This window comes from Leuciscus leuciscus (genome assembly GCF_965113295.1).
Source record: "Leuciscus leuciscus genome assembly, chromosome: 20".
NCBI lineage: Eukaryota > Metazoa > Chordata > Actinopteri > Cypriniformes > Leuciscidae > Leuciscus > Leuciscus leuciscus.
This window is the reverse complement of record NC_138744.1, coordinates 29,121,145-29,146,816: the sequence shown is the minus strand read 5'-3', so window position 1 is coordinate 29,146,816 and position 25,672 is coordinate 29,121,145. Positions and strand designations below refer to the sequence as shown.

Genomic DNA, 25,672 nt, shown 5'->3' with positions numbered 1-25,672 from the left:
TTTTTATAAAATGTTAAAATGTGAAATTATATGTATATATATTTGTTTGTGTTTTTTAGAGTCTGGAAAAGAGGATTGTATATCCTGTACCAGAAATCTTTTCAATAAATTTCAATAAAATTCAATAAATTTCAATAAACACATTTGGGTCATTTCGTGGAAAAATCAACCAAATTTCAGAAACTTTCCTGGCTCAAATTTATGATTTTGTTAAAAATATATATTCTGAAGAAAGCCAAATGTAAATGAAGAAGAAAGCCAAAATATTAGGCTACATGTGATGGATGTATATTTACTGAGTAATTTACAGTTTTGTAAAATGGGTCAAAATTACAATTTTCACCTGAGATTTGGAGTCAGATTACAGGGGGGTTAAAATGGCTTTAGAACTGCATCATTATTTTACTTTTACACAGAGATTGTTAGGTCTATTAGCTAAATCGGTTGACTTTAGCCATCTTTGTTTCACTATGCTAACGGTGACATTTTAAAAATGGGGAAAAGCACTACTTTTGTTTATTTGCCCAAAGTTTGCATGCCTGCAACTCATATTAAAAATATCTTAATATCCTTTTAGATTCTAATTCTTAACAAACTTTTCTTTTGGTTTCTTAATTTTGAAGGCTATGGTTAAATATAGTCCCAATACATAGTGATGCTAATGTGGCTCCATGAGTAAATTAGCCTACACATTTTCAATGGTCACACATTTTCTGAAGAACAAATAATGTTGAAACTAGATATGTATTATTTTTTTTAATTTTTTTTTTATTATTAACACAAATATAACATTACTGAGATAAAAAGAACTTAGATGATAGTATCCATGGGCTGCTTTTGGTGCTTGAGATATTAGTGGTTATTTTGTGTTTCAATAACGAGGTCCAACCAAGTAGCCTACGGTAAGTTACTTTAATGTAAAATGTTTCTCTCTATTTAACTTACAATAGTGAAAGATTTTTGATAATGACTTCCCCCAGGTATATAGCATGTTCTCTTGCTTTGCTGAATGTTGGAATCATGAACAATAATCAGGTTGTTTGTAGTCGCCCAAATTGATTAGCCAGAATCAGAACGCGGAAAGTGGAAGAATGGAGCGAGTCCCGATGGCTGTGAAGCGGGAGATTCTGCTGGGTCTTAAAGCCTTCCTCTAATGGCTATGTTCGCAAATCAAACAAAGATTTGTCTCAAAGAAATGATTAATTCTCAATTTAGAGCGTATGCCTGAAAATACGGGACAATTCCGTATTATACGGAACGGTTGGCAACCCTAATTTAGATAAAAGCTAGTGATGTCAGATTAATGTGATAGGCAATATTAAACAATATCTAATATATGTATCAATATCTTACATTTAGCAATATAAACAACAAGGAATGATAGTAAATAGAGATTCAAAGCAGAGAGCTATACAGAGCATACAGACGCAAACCAGCAGCAAGGCAGACAGGAGCAATCGATCCCTCAACGATGATTCAGTTCTAAGACTGAACTGAACACACTTAAAGACTGTTTCCAATGACTGGAACAGATTTTAAACACTGACTGTGAACACCGACTGAACGCAGCTGTCTCTGACTCAGCGCGTTTGGGCACGATCAGTCTACGTATCAAATTATATTCCTAATTGGCCTTACAGTCGTTAAGTGTGTTCCCGGCTTATGAAAAGTTGTTTGTTTTGGAACACGCAGCAGGGGCTCTGCAGCTTGTAAGCAGTGCACACTGGATTGTGAAGGCTATTTCTGAGGCCTATGGGGTGCGTGGAGTACCTTCATCCCTATAGGCATTAAAGCCCACTGTGCTCGGGACGTGGCCTCTTCTAAAGCTTTGCTGTCTGGAGCTTTTTTACAAGATGTTTGTGATGTAGCAGGATGGTCCTCTCCACACACATTTAGGGAACATATAAATGAGGAAACAGAAGCTGCTGATGTTCAATGCAGGCATAATTTTATTGTCATGCGACGCGCCATTTAACGTCATATGACTACCGGCAGCTAATAGAATTAGCATGATTTCAGAGACTTCAAAGACCAGTCACGCAGAAGCTATACCATAGCAACAACAATTTGACACAGCATCTTGTTTTCTACTCAGGGAAGCAGGGTTACAGTCGTAACCCAAGACTTTTCCTAAATTTTGTCAGTTAATAATGTTTGATATTTTTTTATGTCATTGAAAGTAGAAAATGCTGTTTTAAACACTTACAAATAAAGGTTCTTTATTGGTATCTGTGTATTATTAAAATGTTTTTCACACACTCAAAGTTTTTCTTTTAAAAACAGTTCACCGAAAGGTTATTTGGGGAACCCACAATGCTGCCTCCATGCAATCTCTTCAAAAACCTAATTTATCTATAGTGAACATCGTTAACGTATCTATAGGAATCTATAGTGTAGCTCCAAATGAACTGAAACTGAACCTAAAATGAATAGAAACCTCTGTAAATTGTGTTTGAGAAGTGCAGATGTTCTTTACTGTATATTGAACTCGATTGGTTTGTCATCCTGTTACAGCATGAACACAGTGAGTCAGATGAACGACAGGTGAGTGTGTGATTCACACTGATGAGATTCCACGAGGTTTGTGTTCTTATCATCATAAGCGCTAGAGTTACAAGCATCTCTTATCAGGAGTTTCCTTTTGTTTGGACATGGCTGTAAGTGCAGAGCATAATGGGTGGTGGATTTGTGGTATCTGTGAAAGGGTAAGATGATAACTCTCTGTTTGATCTGTTATTTGCTGCGCTTGAGCCAAACTGCTGTCTTACTTCAGCAGATGTCGGCTTCAGATGATTAATTCTCAGCCTCAGGCCAAGATTAATGCTTTGAAATATCACATCGTCACAATCAAACCACACACATCAAATATATATATACATGTATATATAAACCACATTTTAACAATAACAACAACAGAGCTGTTGAGATCTATTCAATGTCTCAGTTGTTTCTCCTTGACAGCATTGAGTTTCTATGGAGAGCAAATAGAGACATTGAGACAGTAGCCTGATCCTCTGATTTCTCCTTTGTAATCCCACATGCGTGTCCTCGAGAGATCTAAGCGATGTTTCAAACTGAAATGCCTGAAATCCTCGATATGCCTGAAATTTTGAAGTAGAAAGACTAAAAATAGTAATTTCTCGTAAAATGTACTCCAATAATCTGTTTCATTTACAACTTACCACTTACAATTTAACATTGTTCCTTATCAAAACTGCATTAGGTGTATTGAAATTAAAAGAACAAATGCTGAGAAATTAACATGAGTTGTTTTTGTTTTTGTTTTCCTGTTTTAAGCATTTAGAAATAGTTTTATAAGGGTTTATACCTGAAATGTGAAAAAAATAAAAATAAATGCAATGCAAGCGATTTTCTGAAAACAAGAATCATTATCTCCTGATGTTGCTTCTGATTTGAGAATGTTTATTGAAATGAAGCAGCAGAATGAGGAGGTGTCAGAGAAAAGGAGGAGGAGACATGGGAAGGTGCTCATCCTTCATATTTCATCTCCTGTGGTCAGTGGAAGTGTGTCTGCTTCTACCTGTGTGGGAGAAAGACCACGTCCCTGCTCATCACCGTCCCTCCTTCATTCACGCCTGCATTGACAAATAATGGCCATAATTATCTCACACATTGACGAGGATCATCAATGCATGAAGTAAGAGGCTTTTTTGGAGAAGTGCTTTACCCCAAATTGAAGGTACGATTCTTACTGTGCTTTTGTGTTTCTATTGCATGATTCATGTTTGGACAGATATTTCAGAAGCTCAACAAGTGCGGTTTTTCTGTTGTGTCCAGTATTTGAAAAAAAAAAACAGCTTGTGTACTATTTTGTGATCTTGTGTGAACAGCAATTGAGTTTGTCAGAGAAATTTAGCTTCAAACTATTTCATTCTTGTGGTTATATTTTTTATTTTTATTTCACTATTCAGAATATTCAGAATAATTCCCTTAATATTTTGTAAAATGTCTTTATTTATTTTATGTCAAATGATTCAAGCACATTTGGGTCATCATTTATCAAATATGAATATTATTTGTAAACACTTACAAGGAGATATTTTATATGATCTGATCCTTACATTTTATGTTAATTTCAATTTCAATATGTTAATATCACATTTTAGTCATCATTTATCATATTTGTAAACAGTAAAACTGCACAGTTGTAAGGTATTTACATAATCTGATCGTTAAAATGACTTTCATTTGTGGAACCAATTGATTTGGTAATTAAATAATGTTTTGATTAGAGAAAAAACAGTTAATTCAGACGAAGCTCATGTTTAGCATTTGCTAGGAAGGATTATGACAGTAATGAATCATCTATGACATGTTTATTATGTATTACATGTTTAGTATCTCATTAAACGGATCTAAATGTGACAATGTTGGTTGTTAATTTTTGAATAGATCTGTTGCTTCAGTCTAGTTTATTTAACAGTCTGCACGACTCATTGAGCGAGTTTTAGCGGGTACCATCCGGTTCGGGTTGATCTTGTATCAACATGGTTGATTTGCTCCTCCCTCTGTTTCTCTAATCATCCTTCTTTCCTCCGTGTCCATCACTGCGCTCTCCTCATCCCATCAGATAGGTTCCTGCATCCGAGGTCTCTCTCGATCCTCTGCACTCCTGCCCAGCGACCCATGCCAAGAGGCAGACTCGCAGTCACACTCATGTCCTCGGCCATCGCCCCCGTTAAACCCTCCAGCACCACGGGCCCCAAGGAGGTGGAGCTGATCCTGGTGAAAGAGCAGAATGGAGTTCAGTTCACCTCCTCCACCCTGGTCAGTCCCAGCGGTCAGACTCACCCGTCAGGGGAAGAGAGGGAGACCTGGGGCAAAAAGATTGACTTCCTCTTGTCAGTGATTGGCTTCGCTGTGGATCTTGCCAACGTCTGGAGGTTCCCCTACCTGTGCTACAAAAACGGAGGAGGTGAGAGAGACTGGCGTCTTTGAATGTTAAAATAGGTGTGAAGTCTGAGATGCGATTGTTTGTTTTTTAAGCAATGTGGAGGAAATAGATTTAAACCTAGTTGTAGAGGAATATAGATTTACTAGCAATTAGAGAAAGAAGAGAAATGTTTAGTGAAATGTTAACATGCAATGATATTGAGCCTGTGAAACCTTAATAAACCAATATTGTGAATACAGTTATACGGGGTGGGGTGGGGGTTTGGGGGGGTGGCCTTCAACTAGTTCCCAAAGCAACATTTATCATTTTGATTTAGTTTAAATTTGTACACATTTTTACAGACCTAAATGATTTACTAAAATAGCAAACTGTAACTTAGACATTCTACTGACTAACGCAACTTTGCAACTACATGTCAACCTATTCTTCTAATCCAAACCAGTCTACTAATACTCTACTGAGAGTTAGTTGACATGTAGTTGCAAAATTGCTACCAAGAAGATCTAAAGTGGACTATCAAAATAAAGTGTAACGAAAACTAAATAGACATTTCAATAAAAAACGTTTTGTTATTTTGATAATTTTTAATAAGTTATAGAAGCATCATGAAGTGATTATCACACGTTCCTCCTTCACTATATAGTTTTTTAAAGTGTTGAAAGTTGATTGGTGAATGTCTAGAGTGAATCTAGACAAAGATGAAGATATAACTCTCGGATATAAGAGAGTTTTCACGTGTCACATGTTTTCATCATGACATCATTCCCAGACTTCCATTTTGTGTGATTTCAGCATTTTCATCACTTTACTCTTATTCTAACATGTATATTTCAGAAGGTTTCATACTCTATAACTGGTTGGGTTGTGGTTGTGTCAGGTGCTTTCCTGGTGCCGTACCTCTTCTTCATGGTGATTGCTGGGATGCCGCTGTTCTATATGGAGTTAGCGCTCGGCCAGTACAACCGTGAAGGAGCAGCAGGAGTCTGGAAGATCTGTCCTATCTTTAAAGGTAACGTGACCTTTAGCTGTTGTTTCTCGTTTATTGTGTAATTTTATACAGCTGGCACGTGTACGTCTTAAGATGACAGTGCTGTTTTGATCAGATGTTCACTGGCTCTGGAGGCAGAAGGTGTTTGTGTCCCCAAAACGAACTCATCATGGCAAACTCTAGACAGGTGTTGTTTATCTAAAGCTGAAGTCATCTGGAATCAAATGGAAGACAGGAAAATTGGCTTTTAGAATGAAATTTGCCTGCCAGACCTCAGTTGTTGGAGGATCGCAAATTTTGCGGCACTTCACATCATGACGGTGGCCTGACACAAGCATACAGAAAATATTAGCTTAGTGACCTTCACTCTCAGATCTGCACTGTTCCTAAATAAATAAATAAATATGTGATGAGAAGCTTTCCATAAAGAATGTTATCTATATTGCTTTCTATATTATTCTCTAGTTCCTTAGAAAATCATCTACACTCATTAAAAATATAGGTTCCAAAAGGAGGTTCTTGCAGCGATGTTATAAAATAAACATTTTTAGTTCCCCCAAAAAACCTTTCAGTGAGAAGTTCTTAAAATATATATTTTTTCTTAATTTAATAATCTAAAGAACATGTTTCCACTATAAAGGACCTTTTGTTCAATGAAAAGTTTCCATGGATGTTAAAGTTTATTAATGGAACCATCAATGCTAATAAATAAACTTTATTTTTAAGAGTGTATGTGCTTTCAAAATTTCAGAAACTAATGTGCTGATCTGAAGAAATTGTAGTCACATTGAGGACTTTAATTTTTCACCAAATAATTAAATGTGAAGATAGCTCTTTGCTGAACCTTTTCTTTTTGTTTTAGATGTATCAGTTGTTTTTTATGTTGCTTTGGTATAATTTTTCATGCATGTTGGATTTCAAGTTGGTAAATCGTGGCTCTTCAAATTAAAATCTTAAATATAACCTGCTTGAAACGTAAAAACTATGTCCAACACCATATATTCTTTTCAAACAGTTTATTAATCGAAACACAGTATCTAAAGCTTGATTTTGAACACACTCTGCATGGTTGACAAAGCCATCATCTGTTTCCTAAATACGCCTGTTTTCCGTATCCGTAACGGGCTGTCAAGCATATCGCGGATGGAGAGAGAGAAGGAGACGGACATTTTAATCACAAGCTTGGCTCTCTGTAAGCCTGCCACTCAATGAGAGATTACTGTAATTACCGCTGATCAACATGTTTGCTTCCTCAGGATCGATGCCGGGAATCACACATGTGCTGCTAATATATGACGGGAGAATCCTGCTGTTTGCTTTAAGACAAAGAACTCAGTTTGAAGGGGCCATGGGGGTTTGATGGCAGTGGAAACTAACTTCTTATTTAAGTTCATGCACAGAGACCCGGAAACTTTTTGTTTTGTTTTAGTGATTGTGAATTTTAATTGCACCTCTTCTGTCAATTTGGTTGACTGATATGCTACAAGGAACTTCTTCAGGAGTATAAGACTGACCTAGACATTTTAAAAAGTGAAAACTTTCCACAAACAGTGTAGCAAAAAAACTTTATACTTTATACTTTATATATTATATTATATTATATTATATTATATTATATTATATTATATTATATTATATTATATTATATTATATTACTATGATTATTTACTATGGATTAACTGCTTTGGATTTGCTTTTTTTGCTTTTTTAAGTTTCCAAATTATGTCACTTCTTGAACACTACCTGGTGTAACACTCCCGGCATTGTATGCTAAATGTACATACCATGATGCTGCTGGAATGACCACACAATACATGGTCCAGATCAGCCTCCTGACAGCAGATGGACTTCAGGCATCGGCGTACACCATCCACACTTACACCAGGTAGTGTTTCCGACCTGCTCTTCACCCCAAACCAGTGGAATCCCGACTTCTTCCACTCGTAACAGTAGTACCGCTCGGTCCCCTCACCATAACGACTCAAATGCATAAGCAATTTGACTTATTATGGGCTTAAAAGTCCTTTCTAGTTTGTCTTCTTCCATTTCAAAACAAGCGTGTGTTCAAAAAGTAAAGAAATGCTTATATTACTTCACTGGCCAACGGAGCAAACCAACCCCGTGACGTCATATACTGTGGTATTGCAAGATGGCGACGCCCTTACTCCAAAAGCTATAACAAAACATATTTTTTTCTTTAAAATGGTTGCATTAATCGTGTTTGGACTCTACACATTATAGAACACCAGACCTAAAGTATGGGAAGAAAGATGGAAATTGCTGCCATCAATGAGGCACCGCAAAGCTGTGCTGGACTGTGTGGAGGAGTTCTTTTTATTTTCCTAGGTGGCTGATGTTTGGAAGATTATGTGGAGTTCACTGATCTGCCACCGAGCAATGTGGGATGACCTCAAGCTCATGGAAGGGTTTTGGTGTGGGCTGGAGCTTCTCTTCCTCATGTCCAGAGGAGATCCTTGTTTGAGTCTAGTGGAGTACATCAACTGTGCTCTCTGGGTGGACGAATCCTCCTTGGGAAACGCTGAAGAGGAGAACAGCACGACCGTCCAGCCCCACCCAACATCCATCGTCATGTCGCCAATTCCATAGCCCAGCCAGCCATCACCCACTCAATGGACATTCAGCTAGAGCCCACCGCAGACGAGGAGCTCAAGCCTGTCACGATGAGAGAGCCAGGACCTGAAAAGAGGACAATGCCAGCCATCACCCCGGAGCCCGAGCCTCATAAAGAGTCAAGTCAAGTCAAGTCAAGTTTATTTGTATAGCGCTTTTCACAATACAGATTGTATCAAAGCAGCTTCACAGTATTAAATTAAAATATACAACAAAGTTTGTTTCAAGAGGAATTTATTGATTGATAAAATTAAATTAAATATCCCCAAAATATCCCCAACTGAGCAAGCCAAAGGCAAAAAAAAGAGTCTGACCATAGGACGTGGGACGCCTGGTGGATTACGAGGGTATGAACAAGGACCCCACCCACCATCCCACCGCTGAGGGTGAGCTAAAGTTGGTCTATGTGGAGTATAATTATTTGGAAAGTTTAGAAGAGGAAGTCACCGCCCAGCTCAGAATTTCTTGTGCCTGTGTCATCACTGATCTCTCCAAGTTCAGAGTCCCCTGTGTATTCGTCATTGCTGGTCCTGCCCAACTCTGAATTACTTTTACCTGCAGAGCACCAGCCCAGCCTCCCTGCCCTCCCTGCTCTCCTGCCCCCTCTTCACAATCCAGCCAGCTCCTTGGCCCTGACTCTGCTGGTTCCCTACAGTCCCTCAACATCTCCATTTACCCCTATCAAGTGTGCAGATCTCCCACGGGTCATCCGGTCGCCAGCACCGTCTTGGCAAGAGGTTCCCATAGCTCCACCTTCAGCTTCACTCCACATCGGCCAGTCGACTCACAAGCTCCACTTTGGCTCCTCCCTCCCTTGGCTTCACCCAGAACCTTCGTCCTTCCGCCTCTGACTGTTCAGTCGTCGCTCCATATTCTTCCAGGACGTCAGCTATGCTTAGTCCCTCCACCCTTCTGGCTCCTCCTCTGTCCTCAGTCTCCACATTGTCACCTCAGTCCTCAGGCTCCTTGGCTCCTCTTCCATCTCTCGTCATGGTGGCTTTGCCATGGTCCCTCCAGCATGGCTCCTCCTTCCATCGACTCCGCTAGGAGTTTGGCTACTCCTCCAATGCACGTCATCTTGGATCCTTCCGCCATCGGCTCCTCCCTGGATCCTGCCACCATCTACTCCTCCCTGGAATCTGCCACCATCTGCTCCTCCCCGGTCCTACTCGTTTGCCCTCCTTCTGGTTTCCAGCCCTTTACCAGCTCCTCGTCTTCCTCCAGAACCCCTGTCCCCATCCCTTGGGGGTGGGGGTGGATAGTTCTGTCACACTTTCATTGTGTTTGGTTCTCATTTTCAAGGAGTTTACATCCTGTTTCCTTTGTTCCTTGTTCCCGCCATTATTAGTTTCTATGGTTATTCATTAATTAGTTCACCTGTATGCATTCAAGTCATTATCATGTGTGTATTTATATCCTTCAGTTCCTTGTCTTCATTTGTCTGGTGTTGACTGAGTTTTAATACTCACTGTTATGTTGCTTGATCGTGCTGGGATATCTGATTTTACTTGCATTTTTTTTTTTTTTTTTTTTTTTTGAAAACTGTTTCAAAGAAAATCCTGCAATCTTTTTTTTCTTCAGTGCAGTTTAAGTATTCTCTCATCTGAATTTTAAAAACGAATTAGTTTTGACATTATAGCTGACAACACTTTTGACAACAACACCTACATTTTTCGTCATCTAATATTCAAACATGCAAAGATAATTTAAACCCATTGAATCCAGTCTGGTTAGTGCTGGTTTAGCTGGTGGAATGACTTACTGTAGCTGATAAGGCTGATTGATCAGCATGTTCATTATAAGGCTGACCAAGGCTTTGCTTGTTAAATTAGTTATACACCAGCATCAAAATATAACTTGGTGAGCAGTCATGGTCTTTACAGTAGTGATATCTTACTCACGTCAGGTTTTCTTGGTTTTCTCAGGTGTGGGCTTCACGGTAATCCTGATCTCCCTGTATGTGGGATTCTACTATAACGTCATCATCGCCTGGGCTCTGTTCTACCTGTTCTCATCGTTCACCAGTGAACTGCCCTGGATCCACTGCAACAACACCTGGAATAGTCCCAACTGCTCTGATCTCAATGATACTCTGCTCAACGACACGCATAAGGCCACGCCGGCGCTCGAGTACTTTGAGTACGGCCAGCACAAACACAAGCTGTCATTACAAAAGCATTTCACAAATACAGAGTAAAACCCCTCTACAACCATTACTGTACAGTCAGCAAGAACAATCTTCATCTACACTGTAAAAAAAAATTAAAAATCATGTAATTTTAACAGAATAATTCTGTAAAAAACTGTAAAAATGCAAACATATTTACAGAACAACCTGTACATTTTACAATTTATACCTTGACAACAATTTACACAAAAAAATTACATTTTAAAAATCCAAAAAATAGTAAATCCAACAGCCCATTTCTGCTGAATTAGGAAAGGCCACCGAATCTGTTTTTTACCTTTATAATATACTGACATCCACCATAATAACACGGGCATTAAAGAGAAAGACATGATGAATCAAAGTTCTTCACAAGTGACTATAGCTGAGGTACAGTAAATACTAATATATAGAATACCCACAGTGTCATACACACACAACACAGAACAACATCATGGTAACATACATGACACTAAATAATGTAATAAACATTTAACAACATAAGATGTAACATAAAACCCGAATGTACATGAACGATAATACAAATTAAGAAGAAACATAATTATTAAAAGGAAAACCGATCAAATTTGATTATGGGAATGTCAGTATAAAGCTTTCACTGTAAATTAATGTTCTTTTTTACTTCCAAAATCCTTTTGGAACCTGCTGTTAACCAATTAACAGATTTCTACTGTAGCATTTTTACAGTCTTTATAGTTAAAAATACAATCAGTATTTGTTTGCTCTGGTGTCTCTTGCACCTCCAGGCGAGGCGTGCTGCACCTTCATGAGAGTACTGGGATAGATGACCTGGGTTTGCCCCGCTGGCAGCTCACCGCCTGCCTGGCCGTGGTCATTGTGGTCCTCTACTTCAGTCTGTGGAAGGGAGTCAAGACATCAGGAAAGGTTCGAGTTCTTACACAAACTCTAATATATCTCTGCAGTCTTGCCAAACTGATGTTTAGCTGGTGTAAGTGCACAAACCCCTCTAAAACAAACCTGCCCAAACAGACTGACCAGACTTGGAAAACAGGTAACCAGAAAATTCCACTTTTAGCATTAATATTAAATGAGCTGTTTTTATTTTATATTTACTTTACAAGAGTTAAAAAAAAAATCCTGCGTAAAAAATGGCGTATGCTGACAGGTCCTTAACTCATTCTGCTTGCAATCACATCATCGTTCATAGGGCACAGCCATTGTTCAGCCAGTGAGCTTGCATGCTCAACCTTCAAATACTGGTCAGCATTTTCGGTTAGCAGTTACTTTCAGAAACCTTCCATCTTCCCCAGCTCCACCTGTATAGATCTGCTGTCATGTATGCTATTTTGTACAGCTGCAGCATGTCTTACTTGCTCACAGCAGTGTGTTGTGTATGTTTTGGCAGTAGCAGCGGTAGGTGGTAGGCAGAAGCTACTTTGTGACAAAACACCGATTTTTTTTTTATATAATTATTATTATAGGTTACTGATTTATTAATATTTAATCACTTATATGTTTGATATTTGATACAGAGCAGAATAAATGAACTTGGTGAATGCAATCAATCAGAAATTTTTTTGTACAAATACTGATTATTTACTGGGTTTTTTTCATTCCGTGGAAAGTGTCCACATGATGGTTCTTTTTTTTTCCTTTTTTTTTTTAATGAGGGGAAATCGTGCTGAAACATTGTTCTGTGTAACACAATTAACTAGGCCTATTACTTTTTTGTTAAATAAAAGTTAATAAAAATGAATAATTTACAAATTATTATAAATCTGAGACTTCTGAGGTGGGACAGATTAAAAGTACAACTTATTGTCATGCTTTATTGTTATGTTAGATAATCGTTTAAAAATGTTACTGTCTCTGATCGATTAGACATGCTTACAAACGACGTATCACAACACTTCTCATGATTTCTTCAAAAATCTGGTTTGCAACTGTCATGCAACTTATCTGCTTTCAGAAAATGTGTGAATACTAGACTGTTGTTTGTTAGTTTAAGCATCATATAAATACGATGCATTGATGTTGTACGGTGACATTCATGATATGTGTGTGCAGGTGGTGTGGATCACAGCCACAATGCCTTATGTTGTCCTCACTGTCCTGCTCCTGCGTGGAGTCACACTGCCTGGAGCCATGGATGGCATTAAAGCGTACCTGAGTGTTGACTTCCTGCGGTTGTGTGATGCTCAGGTATACACACACACACACACACACACACACACACACACACACACACACACACACACACACACACACACACACACACACACACACACACACACACACACACGTTTATATACACTACCATTTAAAAATGTTGGGGTCAGTTTTTTTTTTTAAGAAATTCATTCTTTTATTCAGTAAGGATGCAGTAAATTGATCAAAAGTGACAAAGACATTCATAATGTTACAAACAATTTCTGTTTCAAATAAATGCTGTTCTTTTGAACTTTCTATTCATGAAGGAATCCTGAAAAATAAAATGTACCACGGTTTCCATGTACAAAAAATATGAAGCAGCACAGCTGTTTTCAACATTGATAATAATAAGAAATGAGTTCTGAAGGATCATGAAAATGCAGCTTTGCATCACAGGAATAAATTACATTTTAAAATATATTACAATATAAAACAGTTGTTTTAAATTGTAATAACATTTCCCAATATTACAGTTTTTACTATATTTTAATAAAATAAATGCAGCCTTGGTGAGCAGAAGATACTTCCAACCCTAAACTTTACAATGGTTGTGTATCTCAATAAATATCATAGAGCACATATAAATATAATTATTTATTATAATAATATAATTTATTATAAGTGTGGTTCATAAGACCACAAAGTGCATTATAAGGTGAATTACAATGCATTTAAAAATACTTTTATAATGCATAATATATAAGGGCTTTAAGGAAAGTGTTACCAATGAAGGTTCTTTATTGTCATCAATGGTTCCATGAAGAACATACATGGAATCTTTCCAATATAGGCAAAAGGTTCTTTATAGTGGAAAGAGGTTCTTTGGATTTAAAAAAAAAAAGTTCTTCCCCTAATATATATATATATATATATATATATATTTTTTTTTAAAGAACTGTTTTCTGAAAGGTTCTTTGGGGGACCAAAAATTGTTAAAAAACAAATTGTAAAAAACAATTTTTTAGGTTTTTTGGAACCTTTATTTTTAAGAGTGTAGATCACTTCTGTAGACAATTTTGTACCCAGAGCGTATATCCAAACTTCCCTTGCACACACACACACACACACACACACACACACACAATGATGGGTTTCCATGTTTATGGGGACTTTCCATAGACATAATGATTGTTGTACTGTACAAACTGTATATTCTATCCCCTAACTCTAAAACGTTCTGCATTTTTTAAATTTTTAAGCATTTACTATGCTTTATAAAAAATAAAATAAAAAATTAAATAAAAAACGGAGGGAATAGCCTACCTGAACTATACGTAACGTCTCCATTAAATGCACGTATGCATATAACTGCATTAAAGAGCAGCTCTTTATTGCTCTTTGAAAACCAGTGGCATTTATACAAAATAGTTTTGATCAGTCAATAGCACACTCAGATTCATATGTGTGTGTGTGTGTGTGTTTACGAATCAATTTCTTGAACGCCTCATAAGAATCGCTCATGTCATCGTCAGCAGGTGAAGTTACTATTAACCTTAAGTAAGTTTTTCCACGATCCACGATTCTTTCCCGGAGGACCACTTGGCAAAGAGACCTCAAAGCGGCAATTTCAGAATTAGATTAGACACATGTGTGCAGCAGCAATTTGCAAAATTACCCTGTATTCACAAGTGTCTTTCATCTTTCTGCTGAATGAGTTTCCTGCAATTATCTCTAATGATAGCTGTTGTGCGGGCCCTTTTGTGCGGCCGGCCGGGGCCGTTTTGTGTCGCAGGTCTGGATCGAGGCAGCCACGCAGATCTGTTTTTCTCTGGGAGTGGGGTTTGGTGTGCTAATCGCCTTCTCCAGCTACAACAAATTCAGCAACAACTGTTATAGGTGAGCAAAGTCGAGTCATATAGCCTACTGGAGCAATAACGCAAACAGACTTAGCGGGATTCACGAGCGACACGCACACACACACACACACACACGAACGCATTTTCTCACACTTTGTAATGCTGAATTAAAGCCCCTTTGATGCTTTTTAGCACAGAGGCTTTTTTGCATGTTCATCTTGACATCGACTGTTTCATCAATATCAGGCTGAACAGAAGCCGCCGATGTTTGTTTGTGTTACAGAGACGCCATCATAACCAGCTCCATAAACTCTCTGACCAGCTTCTTCTCTGGGTTTGTCATATTCTCCTTCTTGGGTTACATGTCACAGAAGCACAACGTCGCTCTAGATAAAGTCGCCACAGATGGTGAGTGAGTGTGTTTGTATTGTGCACTCTCAGAAAAAGAAGAAAATATACAAAAGGTGTCACTAGGGCAGTAGGCCTACCTATTCAAAAATACTAATATGTAGGCTATATTTAATTACTAATATGTATATTTAGGGTCCTAAATACGTAGCCTAAACTTTAGGGTTAATTAAGTTATATACAAATGTGTTCCTATTGAAAGGGAAGGCTACTGCCTCAGCTTTTGTAGGCATACCTTTTTTTTCTGAGAGTGCCATGTGATTGCTTGCAATGACTTTAATGCATTGTTTCCACAGCATTTATTAATGTTCATTTCTACATGTAGCACATTTTTAACATTTCAAGTTGTATAAATTAACATTTACATTTACATTTATTAATTTAGCAGATGCTTTTATCCAAAGCGACTTACAAATGAGATTATTACATGAATACATACAAAAATTAGCATTAATCAATGTATTATGGACAATAGTATAGTTATAGAGTCATGATAACTTATGTTAACAAATTTAATCTTAAATTTGCGGTGTTACCGTTACATTTTGCTGAACAACATGATGCCTATTTTCTTAGCAAAATCAAGTTTTGTTTACATCATTTTCATATATATATATTTCTCATTAGTGTCATACAGAATTTAAATAATATGCTGTAGCATATTAAAAATTGAATTTAAACTATTTTGGTAATAATACTATTAACAGTATTATTAATATTTCATAGATATTAGATATATACTCAATGCTTCATGTCCTCGGTGAAATAAACACGTGGCACTGCATTCCTGATTGATCTCTTTTAAAGCTTAAGTGTCAGAGTCACTGGAGCCGGTGTTCATTGTGACATACTCTTCCTAAACACCAGCGTCTGGAGACAGAGAATGATTTCTCTGAGAGCAAAATCGATGTGTGCGATGCAGAATGTCAGTGGAATCCAAACATGTCGATTTGTCTGATTCTCAGCAACATTTCTGTTGGTCTGATTCGTATTATCTGCAACAAATGTAAAACTAATGTATGTTTTCTTATGAACTTTAAAACATTTTGATCACAGACTTCTGCCTAAATGCAAAAAAAAAAAAAAAATTCTGACAAATATATGCTATGACTCAAAAAAACTGTATTTTGTCAAATGTAATTTATTCCTGTGATCAAAGCAGAATTTTCAGCATCATTACTCCAGTCTTCAGTGTCACATGATCCTTCAGAAATCATTCTAATATGCGGATTCGCTGCTCAAGAAACATTTATTATTAATTTCAATGTTGAAAATAGTTGTGCTGCTTCATATTTTTTGTGGAAACCGTGATACATGTTATTTTTCAGGATTCTTTGATGAATATATTTGTAATAGAAATATTTTATAACAATATAAATGTCTTAACTGTCACTTTTGATCAATTTAATGCATCTTTGCTAAATGTATTTTAATGTATTATATAATTCAGATAGTGAAGGAAAATCATTTAAGTGTTTAAATAGATTTTTTTTTTTTTTTTTTTTTTTTTTTTACTGTTTGTGTTATTTCATCATTTGATTCCATTCCAAATAATGCAACATCTTCAGTGTAAAATCATTTTACAATGTGTTGGTGTCATTGATATGATTTTGATATTCTATTAAATTATAGACTAATACAGTAACTTCAGAGCTGGTTTTTAATCCAGTGTATGTAAAGGTGTTGAATCTGTGCTTTTTGCTTCTCTCCAGGTCCTGGTCTGGTGTTCATTATTTACCCAGAAGCCATTGCTACACTACCAGGTTCATCAGTGTGGGCTGTAATCTTCTTCATCATGCTGCTCACTTTAGGAATTGACAGTGCTGTGAGTTGATGTGATAGACTTATTCTGTCCATTTTACCTGCTCAATCTGAAACAAAACTCCAGGTTGCATGTATTTACTGTATTAGTACAGTACAATGTTACTTAATGCTATAAATTATGTGATGAATGGACGCTAATAAACACAATGTTCTGTCCTCATAGCCTGGTAAACCTGGTAAACTCTGTTTTTCAGATGGGAGGGATGGAGTCGGTGATCACAGGACTCATCGACGAATTCAAATGTCTGCACAAACATCGAGAGCTCTTCACGCTCTTCATCGTAGTTTCTACGTTCCTCATCTCTCTCATCTGTGTCACAAACGTATGTGAGAGGCAAACAGTCCTTTAATGAGACCGCTTTCATCTAATGAGCTTTTCATCTGATTATGAAGAGTCTCTCAAAGACTTAGGGGCGAATGTGTCGAATCTCTCTGTTCATCGTGATCATGTTCTTCTCTTTGGTTTGGTCTCTTCTCACTTCTCTCTCCAGGGTGGCATCTATGTGTTTACCCTGTTGGACCACTTTGCTGCCGGGACATCGATTCTGTTTGGGGTGTTGATTGAGGCCATCGGCATCGCCTGGTTCTACGGTGAGGCTGATTCCTCTTCTTACATGTCCAGTGAAGCTGATGTGGCATTAGGGCTCTGATGGGCTTTCAGACGGCTGTGCTCCGGGGCCGCTCGCGCTCATTAGGCTCCCAGGGGTCCTGATATGTGGCTTATGGACTCATATCTGTCTGGAATGCGGAATGGTTTTCTCTTCTTCGCTAGGATTTGAAAAACCACTTATGAATTTGCCACTCAATTTGAACTTTATATTGATCTACTTGTAATCAAGGAAACATTTTCAATTAGTTGAACAGGATGTACTTAAATAACAAAACTAAAACTGAAAATTATAAAACAGAAAATTGCTAAAACTTTAAAATGAAAATGGGAAATATACAAATAAAAACTAATTCATTTAATAAAAAAAAAATATATAATAGCATCTCAATGATACAAAAATAACACTGACTATAGTAGCACTAAAGAGATTTGGAAATGACTGAAAGTCTTTAAAGAGCAACAAGAAATAATAATAATACTAATCTGAATGATGGTCTTCTGGGCAAATGAAGAGAAATTATGACTATTTACCAGTAGGCCTAACCACAAAAGTAATATTAGAAGTTAGTCAGAAACTATTAGTATTATTATTATTATGATATAACCATGTGCACATGGCAGGTCCTATTAGTGGTGGCATATATTGAATACAATGTTATTGTTTTTTTTTAACAATCTGAACGATGGTCCACTGGATTATAATAATTTTAATAAAAGATTATTCTGTACATTTCAACAAAGTAATATCACAAATTAGTCCAACACAATTTCATGGCAATGCATAACTATTTTATATTTTGGCAAATCATGACTAAACTGTATGAATTCGAATGAATCTCATTTGTACTTTTTAAGATGATCCACCCCAGTGACGGTTATGTTCAGGGGTGGACCTTCATGTTTTTTCCCCCCAAAATAATCATATGTATTCGTACAATACACAGTGTACAAATTCATACGAAATCGCCACCATGTAAAACAGTTGTGGTTACTATTGTGGTTACATAATACGATTGTATCCTGAAAACTACAGTTAGAAATTATTTTCAAATTCTCAATCCCTAAACGTTTCACGCATTGACTTTTTCCTCGAAAAGCCATTTCTTTGCTTTTGGCAAACTGGCATGTGGTTGGAGGAATGTGAACTTTGCAAACATGCCTAAGGCAACAAACGATTCTTGGAGACCTGAACTTCAGCGTGACTCCATAAGCTCCGGACTGAGAGATCAGCATCAGAGAGCAATGCTTGAACCTCTGGATCTTGAGGCAGCAGGTCACAGGCTGATGCTGTCAGTCAGGCCAAGACCAACCAGCCTGAGGCTTCAGTGGCCTTTTTGGAAATTCCGTTTGCTGTCGAACACCTGTGCGTTTGGCCCTCTGCTCGTGACACAGCTCTGCTCTCGCTGTCTGCTGCATTCAGACATCAAGCCTTGATCAAAGCCCTGCGGCCAACCAGACTCACAAAGCAAGAGATCTGCATGGAAGCCACTATGAAGTTCGCTTCCGATCAGTTTGTCATTTTGTTTAGTTTTTTCATAAAAAACAAGTGCACAACTCAGTGATATTGTTTCATGTGGAGCATGGCTTGATGGTGTCACTCAATATTGGCATATATATTAATATATATTTTAAGTCAAGTACGCCTATGAGGTATAGGGGATAGAGGGGGTAGTTTTCATATTTATTATGTTTTCCTTCATAACTCATGGCTTCTAGAAATCTACATGCCATTTTTGGCATACAATGAGAAATATGTATGTGTTCCAAATGTACTCTACCATTCAAAATGTTAGGGTCATTAAGATTTTTAATTTTTAAAGAAATTAATATTTTTATTCAGCAAAGATGCATTCAATTGATCAAAGTGACATTCTATTAAATAAATGCTGTTCTTTTGAACTTTCTGTTCATCAAAGGATTCTAAAAAATAAAAAGTATCACGGTTTCCACAAAAATATGAAGCTGTTTTAAACATTGACGATAATAAGAAAGACTTTAGTAATGATACTGAAAATTCAGCTTTGCATCACAGGAATAAATAACATTTTTAAAATATTACAATAGCAAACAGTTATTTTAAATTGTGATAATATTTCACAGTATTACTATTTTTACTGTATGTTTGATCAAATAAATGCAAACTTGGTGAGCAGAAGAGACTTCCTTCAAAATATGATAAAATCTTACTAACCCAAAACAGAGATTGTTTGGTTGTTATCACTGATCTGTCCTTCAGAGAAAGGAAACATCAGAGTTCACAATATTCCAGTGATACAATTGATCGTCACAGTGGTTGGAGACAATCACCTGTTTGCCTCTATTCCTTCGTTCTCCTTTTCCCGCCATAATCAGTTACCATGGATATTAAATTAACCATCACAGCTGTTCATCATTTAGTTCATCACCATGTGTATTTAAGTTCCTCACCTCACCTCATTCTTGTTTCCGGTATTGTTTGTGCATGTCACACTGTTTCGAGTTGTTGGCTTATGTTTAATAAAGACTGTCGTTATTGTACTTTCTTCTTCATTCGTGAACTTAAACCATTACAACTGTATGTGTGTTTATAGCACGTCTAGTGCCTTTTAAATATTTTAAATATTTAAAATCAGTTAAACCTTTTTTGTTGAAACAAATGGAACTGATATGTAAAAGAAGAGAAGTCTTTAAATAGATATTTTAAAAAGACAGATTTCAATTCAGTTATACAATTTTCAATTCTTACTTTTTGTTACAGCTGACCTCACAGCCATGACAATATCTCTGATTTGTTTGGTAGGAGCTGCAGTATCAGTGACATTCAAGTTCATATTTAACCGACAACCTAAATAGATTTTAGTTTGGATTCAAAGGTATCAATAGTTTGGAGAGCAGAAGATAAATATTTGACATGGAATAAAGGATAAACTAAACTAAATAATTTGAGCTTCACCTTCTGGACATTTATGAGCATGTGTGTTTTTAGGTGTGGATCGCTTCAGTGATGATATCGAGGAGATGATAGGACAGAGACCTGGCCTCTACTGGAGACTGTGCTGGAAGTTTGTTAGTCCGTGTTTCCTCTTGGTACGTTCGCAATCATGATTCCTCTGTTAATAACGCAACAGTGCAAATAATTCCATGCCATTTGTATCATAAAAACTCCTTTATTTAGCATTAAATGGTACTTGTTTTCTCTTCCCTTCATTCAGTTCATGGTTGTTATCAGCTTTGCGACGTTCAACCCTCCCAAGTACGGTTCCTATTATTTCCCCACATGGGCTACGATGGTGGGTTGGTGTCTGTCCATATCATCTATGATCATGGTGCCTCTCTACGCCATTTATAAGTTCTGTTCTCTGCCGGGAAGCTTTTGTGATGTAAGTATTCCATACGGTGAACATGCAAAAAACTTTATCGAAATGAATTACGTCAAGTCAGATTTATTTTTTTAGCAGGTTATAAAATACAGATAGTTTCAAAGCAGCTTCAAGTAAAATAATTAAATTAATAATGCAAACTTCATCTATTATGAAACAACTTCAATTTCAGCTGTAAAGCAGCTCTTCTGAAGACAACAAAGTCATCATTCAGCTCAATTCAGTTCAATAATATTGTTGATGTTACAAAGTTAGTGTCATTATCAATTCAGCTCAATTCATTTTAAAAATGTTGTTCTCGTCCAATAGAGGGTATACACATGATGTCACAGTAGGCAGGGGTCACAGTGGTTACACCCACTGAGTGGCAAAAAGATTGAGTGGCAGCATTAGTGTTTTAGATTGAATGCAGCGAATGTGTGACCGGATAAATGATCTAAACAAAGTGAGAGGTACACCAGTAATACCAATGGATATTAAATGACCAGAAATGGTATCGAAGGCCGCACTTAGATCAATCAAGATAAGTATAGTTAAGAGAACAGAATCAGCCACCGTCAACAGATCATTGGTAACTTTTACCATGGCAGTCTCTGTACTATTTAATGGATGGAAACCAGACTGAAAGTGTTCAAACAGATTTTCCAACATTGATTGCACAAATAGATTCAAGCTATCTTTTTACAGACTGCCGAAAGCTACAGAAAAGAGAAGCAAATAGATCACAGGCAATTCGCAGAAACAACTAGAAACCTGTCACCGAAATGCGTAATTACAGTTACCATTTTGTGTCAGATGTGTTTAAAATCATAAAATCACTGGTAAAGTCAGGGGTAAAATCATACCCTAGGTTTTATTTTATATTAATATTGTATTGTAATTAAATATTTACCATCTTATATTTTTACATATACCATCTATTATGATGAACCTTGTGTTTTACAAATTGGGAAGGTTGGATAATGTTAGACAAAAACAGTTTTACTTGCAAAGCAAACAACTTATTGTTTGCCTTATGGTGACAGCTATCCAGATAACTTTAAAAGATATTCTACAAAATATTTAGAAATGTTCAGAATATCCAGTGATGTCCGTGTCATTTTAATTTCGCCATCAAACCCTGTCTTGAAGTAAGGCCAAGTGTGAACTGAAGTAAGACTTCTCAATACACCGTTTACAGAAAGCTTCTGTCTATAATGCCTTAGTGCTTTAACAAGTTAAAGAGCTGGGCGATATATAACAATGATATAAGTGATCATCTGGATTTATAGTGTTGTTTAGCAGAAAAAAGCGTTCACAGGCTTTGCTTTATATTTCCCCGGCATCGATAAATGTCATGAAACCCGATTCCTGGCCACATGTCTGTCAATGGACCACTGGTTCTTTGGTAAGTTGTAAGGGTCACTGTCTAACTGTCTTCAATTTAAGTAGATCATTGTTTGTTTTACTCCCGTTTTTGCAGTTTCCCTTACTAAAACCATCCATGTTGCAGGATGCTTTGCCACTCAGACTGGCTGAGGGGGCGTGGCCCGGCAGGGAAAGTGACATCATACCCTCTATAGTGTCAGAGAAGCTGAATCGATAATATTACTCAACATTCATTGTCTTTTTTAAACCTACTAATTTCTACTACTAATTGAACCACTTCTAAAGATTCATCACTATGCAGAAATTATAATGCATTATTGTTGATATTAACATCCTTGCATCCATCTTGTTACCATGATTCGGTGAGAATGTGTTGCGCTATTATCTCGACAGAAACTGGCGTATGCCATCACTCCAGAGACTGAACATCACTTGGTGGAGCGTGGGGAGGTCCGGCAGTTCACGGTAAGATATTATTTTCAGGATCACGGGTTGGAAAAAAATCAGACAGCTGTTTCATGTGTACTTGGAAGATTACATAAATTTTATGGGTGAACTTTCAATTATGCTAAACATGACATTTTACAGCACCGTTATCACAGATACAGTACATGACTTTTAGGGCAATCCGATCCTCGGTGCAGATATGCTGTGATTGTTCTAGCCTCACTGATATTCCTCCATAAGAGTAGAACTCTTCAGTAAAGCATCTGTAAACGTTTGATCTGTGTGTTTTTTGTCTCACTCTTAAAGGCATAGATTCTACAGTAAATAGAACATTTAAGGGTTCTTTCAGTTCGTGTCATGAGATCATTTTATGGATTTAGTTGCTATTAATTATTATGTTTTAATTCACTTTTGGTTTTAATTACATTTTATGAATTAAACAGCTTGTAAACATACTTTATCACTAGAAAAGTAACTTTATTTTAAGGTGACGTAGTAACATCTTACTACATGTACACTATAGTAATAACAGTAAATTATGCATAATTACAAGTAAATAACCTTATAGCAAACCCTAACCATAACACCATAGTAAGTATATGTAGTTAATTAATATTACTAAGTACTTATTTGAGTAAGTACAATGTAACAATGTCACCTTAAAATAAAGTGTAACCTAAAATTTAAATAACACGTTACACATGAAAGTATTATGCAATCATTTAAGACCTTTCGGTAACACTTTATAATAACTGCACGCTATTAATCATTAGTTAAGCATTAGTAAACAGTTAATTCATCATTTATAAAGCATTAATATACATTAATAAGCAGTTTATAAATACAGTTATAAATGCTGTATTCTTGATTTATAAGCATGTCTATAATGTGTTTAATAATTGTATTTTCTTAATTTATTAATGATCACTTTATCATTTTTAAATGAAGTATTGCATTATTTACAAACCGGTTATTTAGGAGTTGTCAGTGGCTAATAAGATCACTTAGAAAGTGTAAGTAAATGTAGTAGATTCAGGTAGTTATAAAGCATTTAGTAGTGGTCAGTTAACTATGTTTGTGAGCTAATCTAAAGTGAGGACTAGTTATGCTTTGTAAAGCATTTATAAAGGAGATTTAAAGACTCAGTTTTCTTCTAAACAGAAAAAGTAAACAAATACAACACAGCGATACAGAACATAAAAATATTAACAGCCTTTAAATCTTCTTTATAAACGCTTTACAAAGCATAACTAGTCCTCACTTTAGATTAGCTCACAAACATAGTGAACTGACAACTACTAAATGCTTTATAACTACCCGAATTAACCCTGAATTACAGTAGAAATACATGTTAATAAACCATTTATTAACACACTAAGTAACTATTACTATATGTCTGAATAATAATATGTATTTAAACAGTTTATTAATAATTTACTTACACTTTCTAAGTGATCTTATGAACCACTGACAACTCCTAAATAACCGGTTTGTAAATAATGAAATACTTCATTTAGAAATGATAAATTGATCATTAATTAAGTATGAAAACACAATTATTAAACACATTATAGATATGCTTATAAATTAAGAATACTGCATTTATAACTGTATTTATAAACTGCTTGTTAATGTCTATTAATGCTTTATAAATGATGAATTAACTGTTTACTAATGCTTAACTAATGATTAATAGCGTGCAGTTATTATAAAGTGTTACCGACCTTTCTACTTATATAGAACCTTTTTGGCATATAGTTTTGGCTTTAAAGTTGAGTCAAGAACACAAGGGTTCTATTATATATATAAAAAAACAATTCTAAGGGTACATTGATTTACACAATAACGATGTGCTAAAAACGGAAACATTTTTCACATGCAGGCGACAATATTGTCAAAACGATCCCCGTTCACACGGATCCACGAAAATGACTAAAAACGCTGTATTCTGCTGCCAGGCCATTAATTGGCGATGTCACTTTGTAGAGAAACATTACGCACCCATAGACAGAATATGTAATACGCATGCCGTTTTCACAAATTCACATTTTTGTATTTTACACAGAGACAACAACGGTATAGTTTTAAATAACTTTCACTTTGTAACTCATTTTCAGGCCCCCAAAACTCTGTTGAAAATAGGGGATGAATGACCAAAACCCATAAAAAGTTTTTAGTTGAAAACGGTGTCATGTAAAAGATCCCTAAGAGTGCATATTTTCTGTAAAGCAACTTCAAAACGACGCATGTTGTGAAAAGCTCTATATGAACATGACTTGTTTCTTACAGCTTCAACACTGGCTGGTGGTTTGAGCGGCGCTCTACATGGAGGTTACGAAGGCACCGGAGGACTCGGCTTGACAAGAGCAATGCGTGTCAGTGCCAACAGAAGTGTATTACTAGTTGTTTCTTTCTCGCATAATCGGATGTGGCTGTTTCGTGACTTCGATCACAATGTGGTTGACATTCTGTCAGTATGAAGTTTTACTCTTCACTATACGATGACTGTTATGATATCTGATGTTGTCCCCACTGAATTATATCGTTAATTTATTTTAATTTTTTTTGTGATCAGAGTACAACTGAGCCTTATTGATAAATGTGATTGAAGTGTCAAAAACTGTACAAAATACATCTTTAGCAACACTAAAATTTAGAAAAGTGTAAATAGTGCTATTGAAAAAATAAACCTATCCTCGTTGTGTCTGAGAAGTGCAAATGCATTTATGAATGAGCAGCAAGTTCAGGTTGATCACAACAAGTTTCATGCTTGTTTAGAGTATCAATCAGATGCATATTTGATGCATATTTGATGCATATGACGTCCCAGAGAAGGCTCTCTTCACAGAAGACTTTAGATTGCAATAAGGTTTAACCGTTGGTCACTTTCAATCTGTTTAAGGGGCGCCAACAATTGCTCCATGTTAGCAGAACTGCTGAAAAATTAATCTGCATGCAACAACATG

At 36.4% G+C, this 25,672-nt stretch overlaps 1 protein-coding gene across 1 annotated transcript; it reads left to right on the top strand.

The window, feature by feature from the left end:
* The first annotated feature begins 3,346 nt into the window (after positions 1–3,346).
* On the top strand, positions 3,347–25,582 carry slc6a3 (solute carrier family 6 member 3). Its single transcript, XM_082148849.1, has 15 exons — positions 3,347–3,700; positions 4,592–4,936; positions 5,793–5,924; positions 10,460–10,673; positions 11,469–11,607; positions 12,751–12,885; positions 14,627–14,730; positions 14,974–15,098; positions 16,811–16,923; positions 17,117–17,245; positions 17,414–17,513; positions 20,498–20,598; positions 20,724–20,891; positions 22,653–22,724; positions 24,996–25,582. The coding sequence occupies exons 2-15, from the start codon at positions 4,648–4,650 to the stop codon at positions 25,017–25,019; spliced, it is 1,845 nt and encodes a 614-aa protein (XP_082004975.1). The 5' UTR covers positions 3,347–3,700; positions 4,592–4,647; the 3' UTR covers positions 25,020–25,582.
* The last annotated feature ends 90 nt before the right edge of the window (positions 25,583–25,672 follow it).

Excerpts from the sequence above, each read along its gene's own strand:
- slc6a3 (XM_082148849.1), top strand. The coding sequence starts at position 4,648 with ATGCCAAGAGGCAGACTCGCAGTCACACTCATGTCCTCGGCCATCGCC. Across the intron at positions 20,599-20,723 it reads TTAGTCCGTGTTTCCTCTTG|TTCATGGTTGTTATCAGCTT; the intron begins GTACGTTCGCAA and ends CCCTTCATTCAG. Across the intron at positions 22,725-24,995 it reads GGGAGGTCCGGCAGTTCACG|CTTCAACACTGGCTGGTGGT; the intron begins GTAAGATATTAT and ends TGTTTCTTACAG.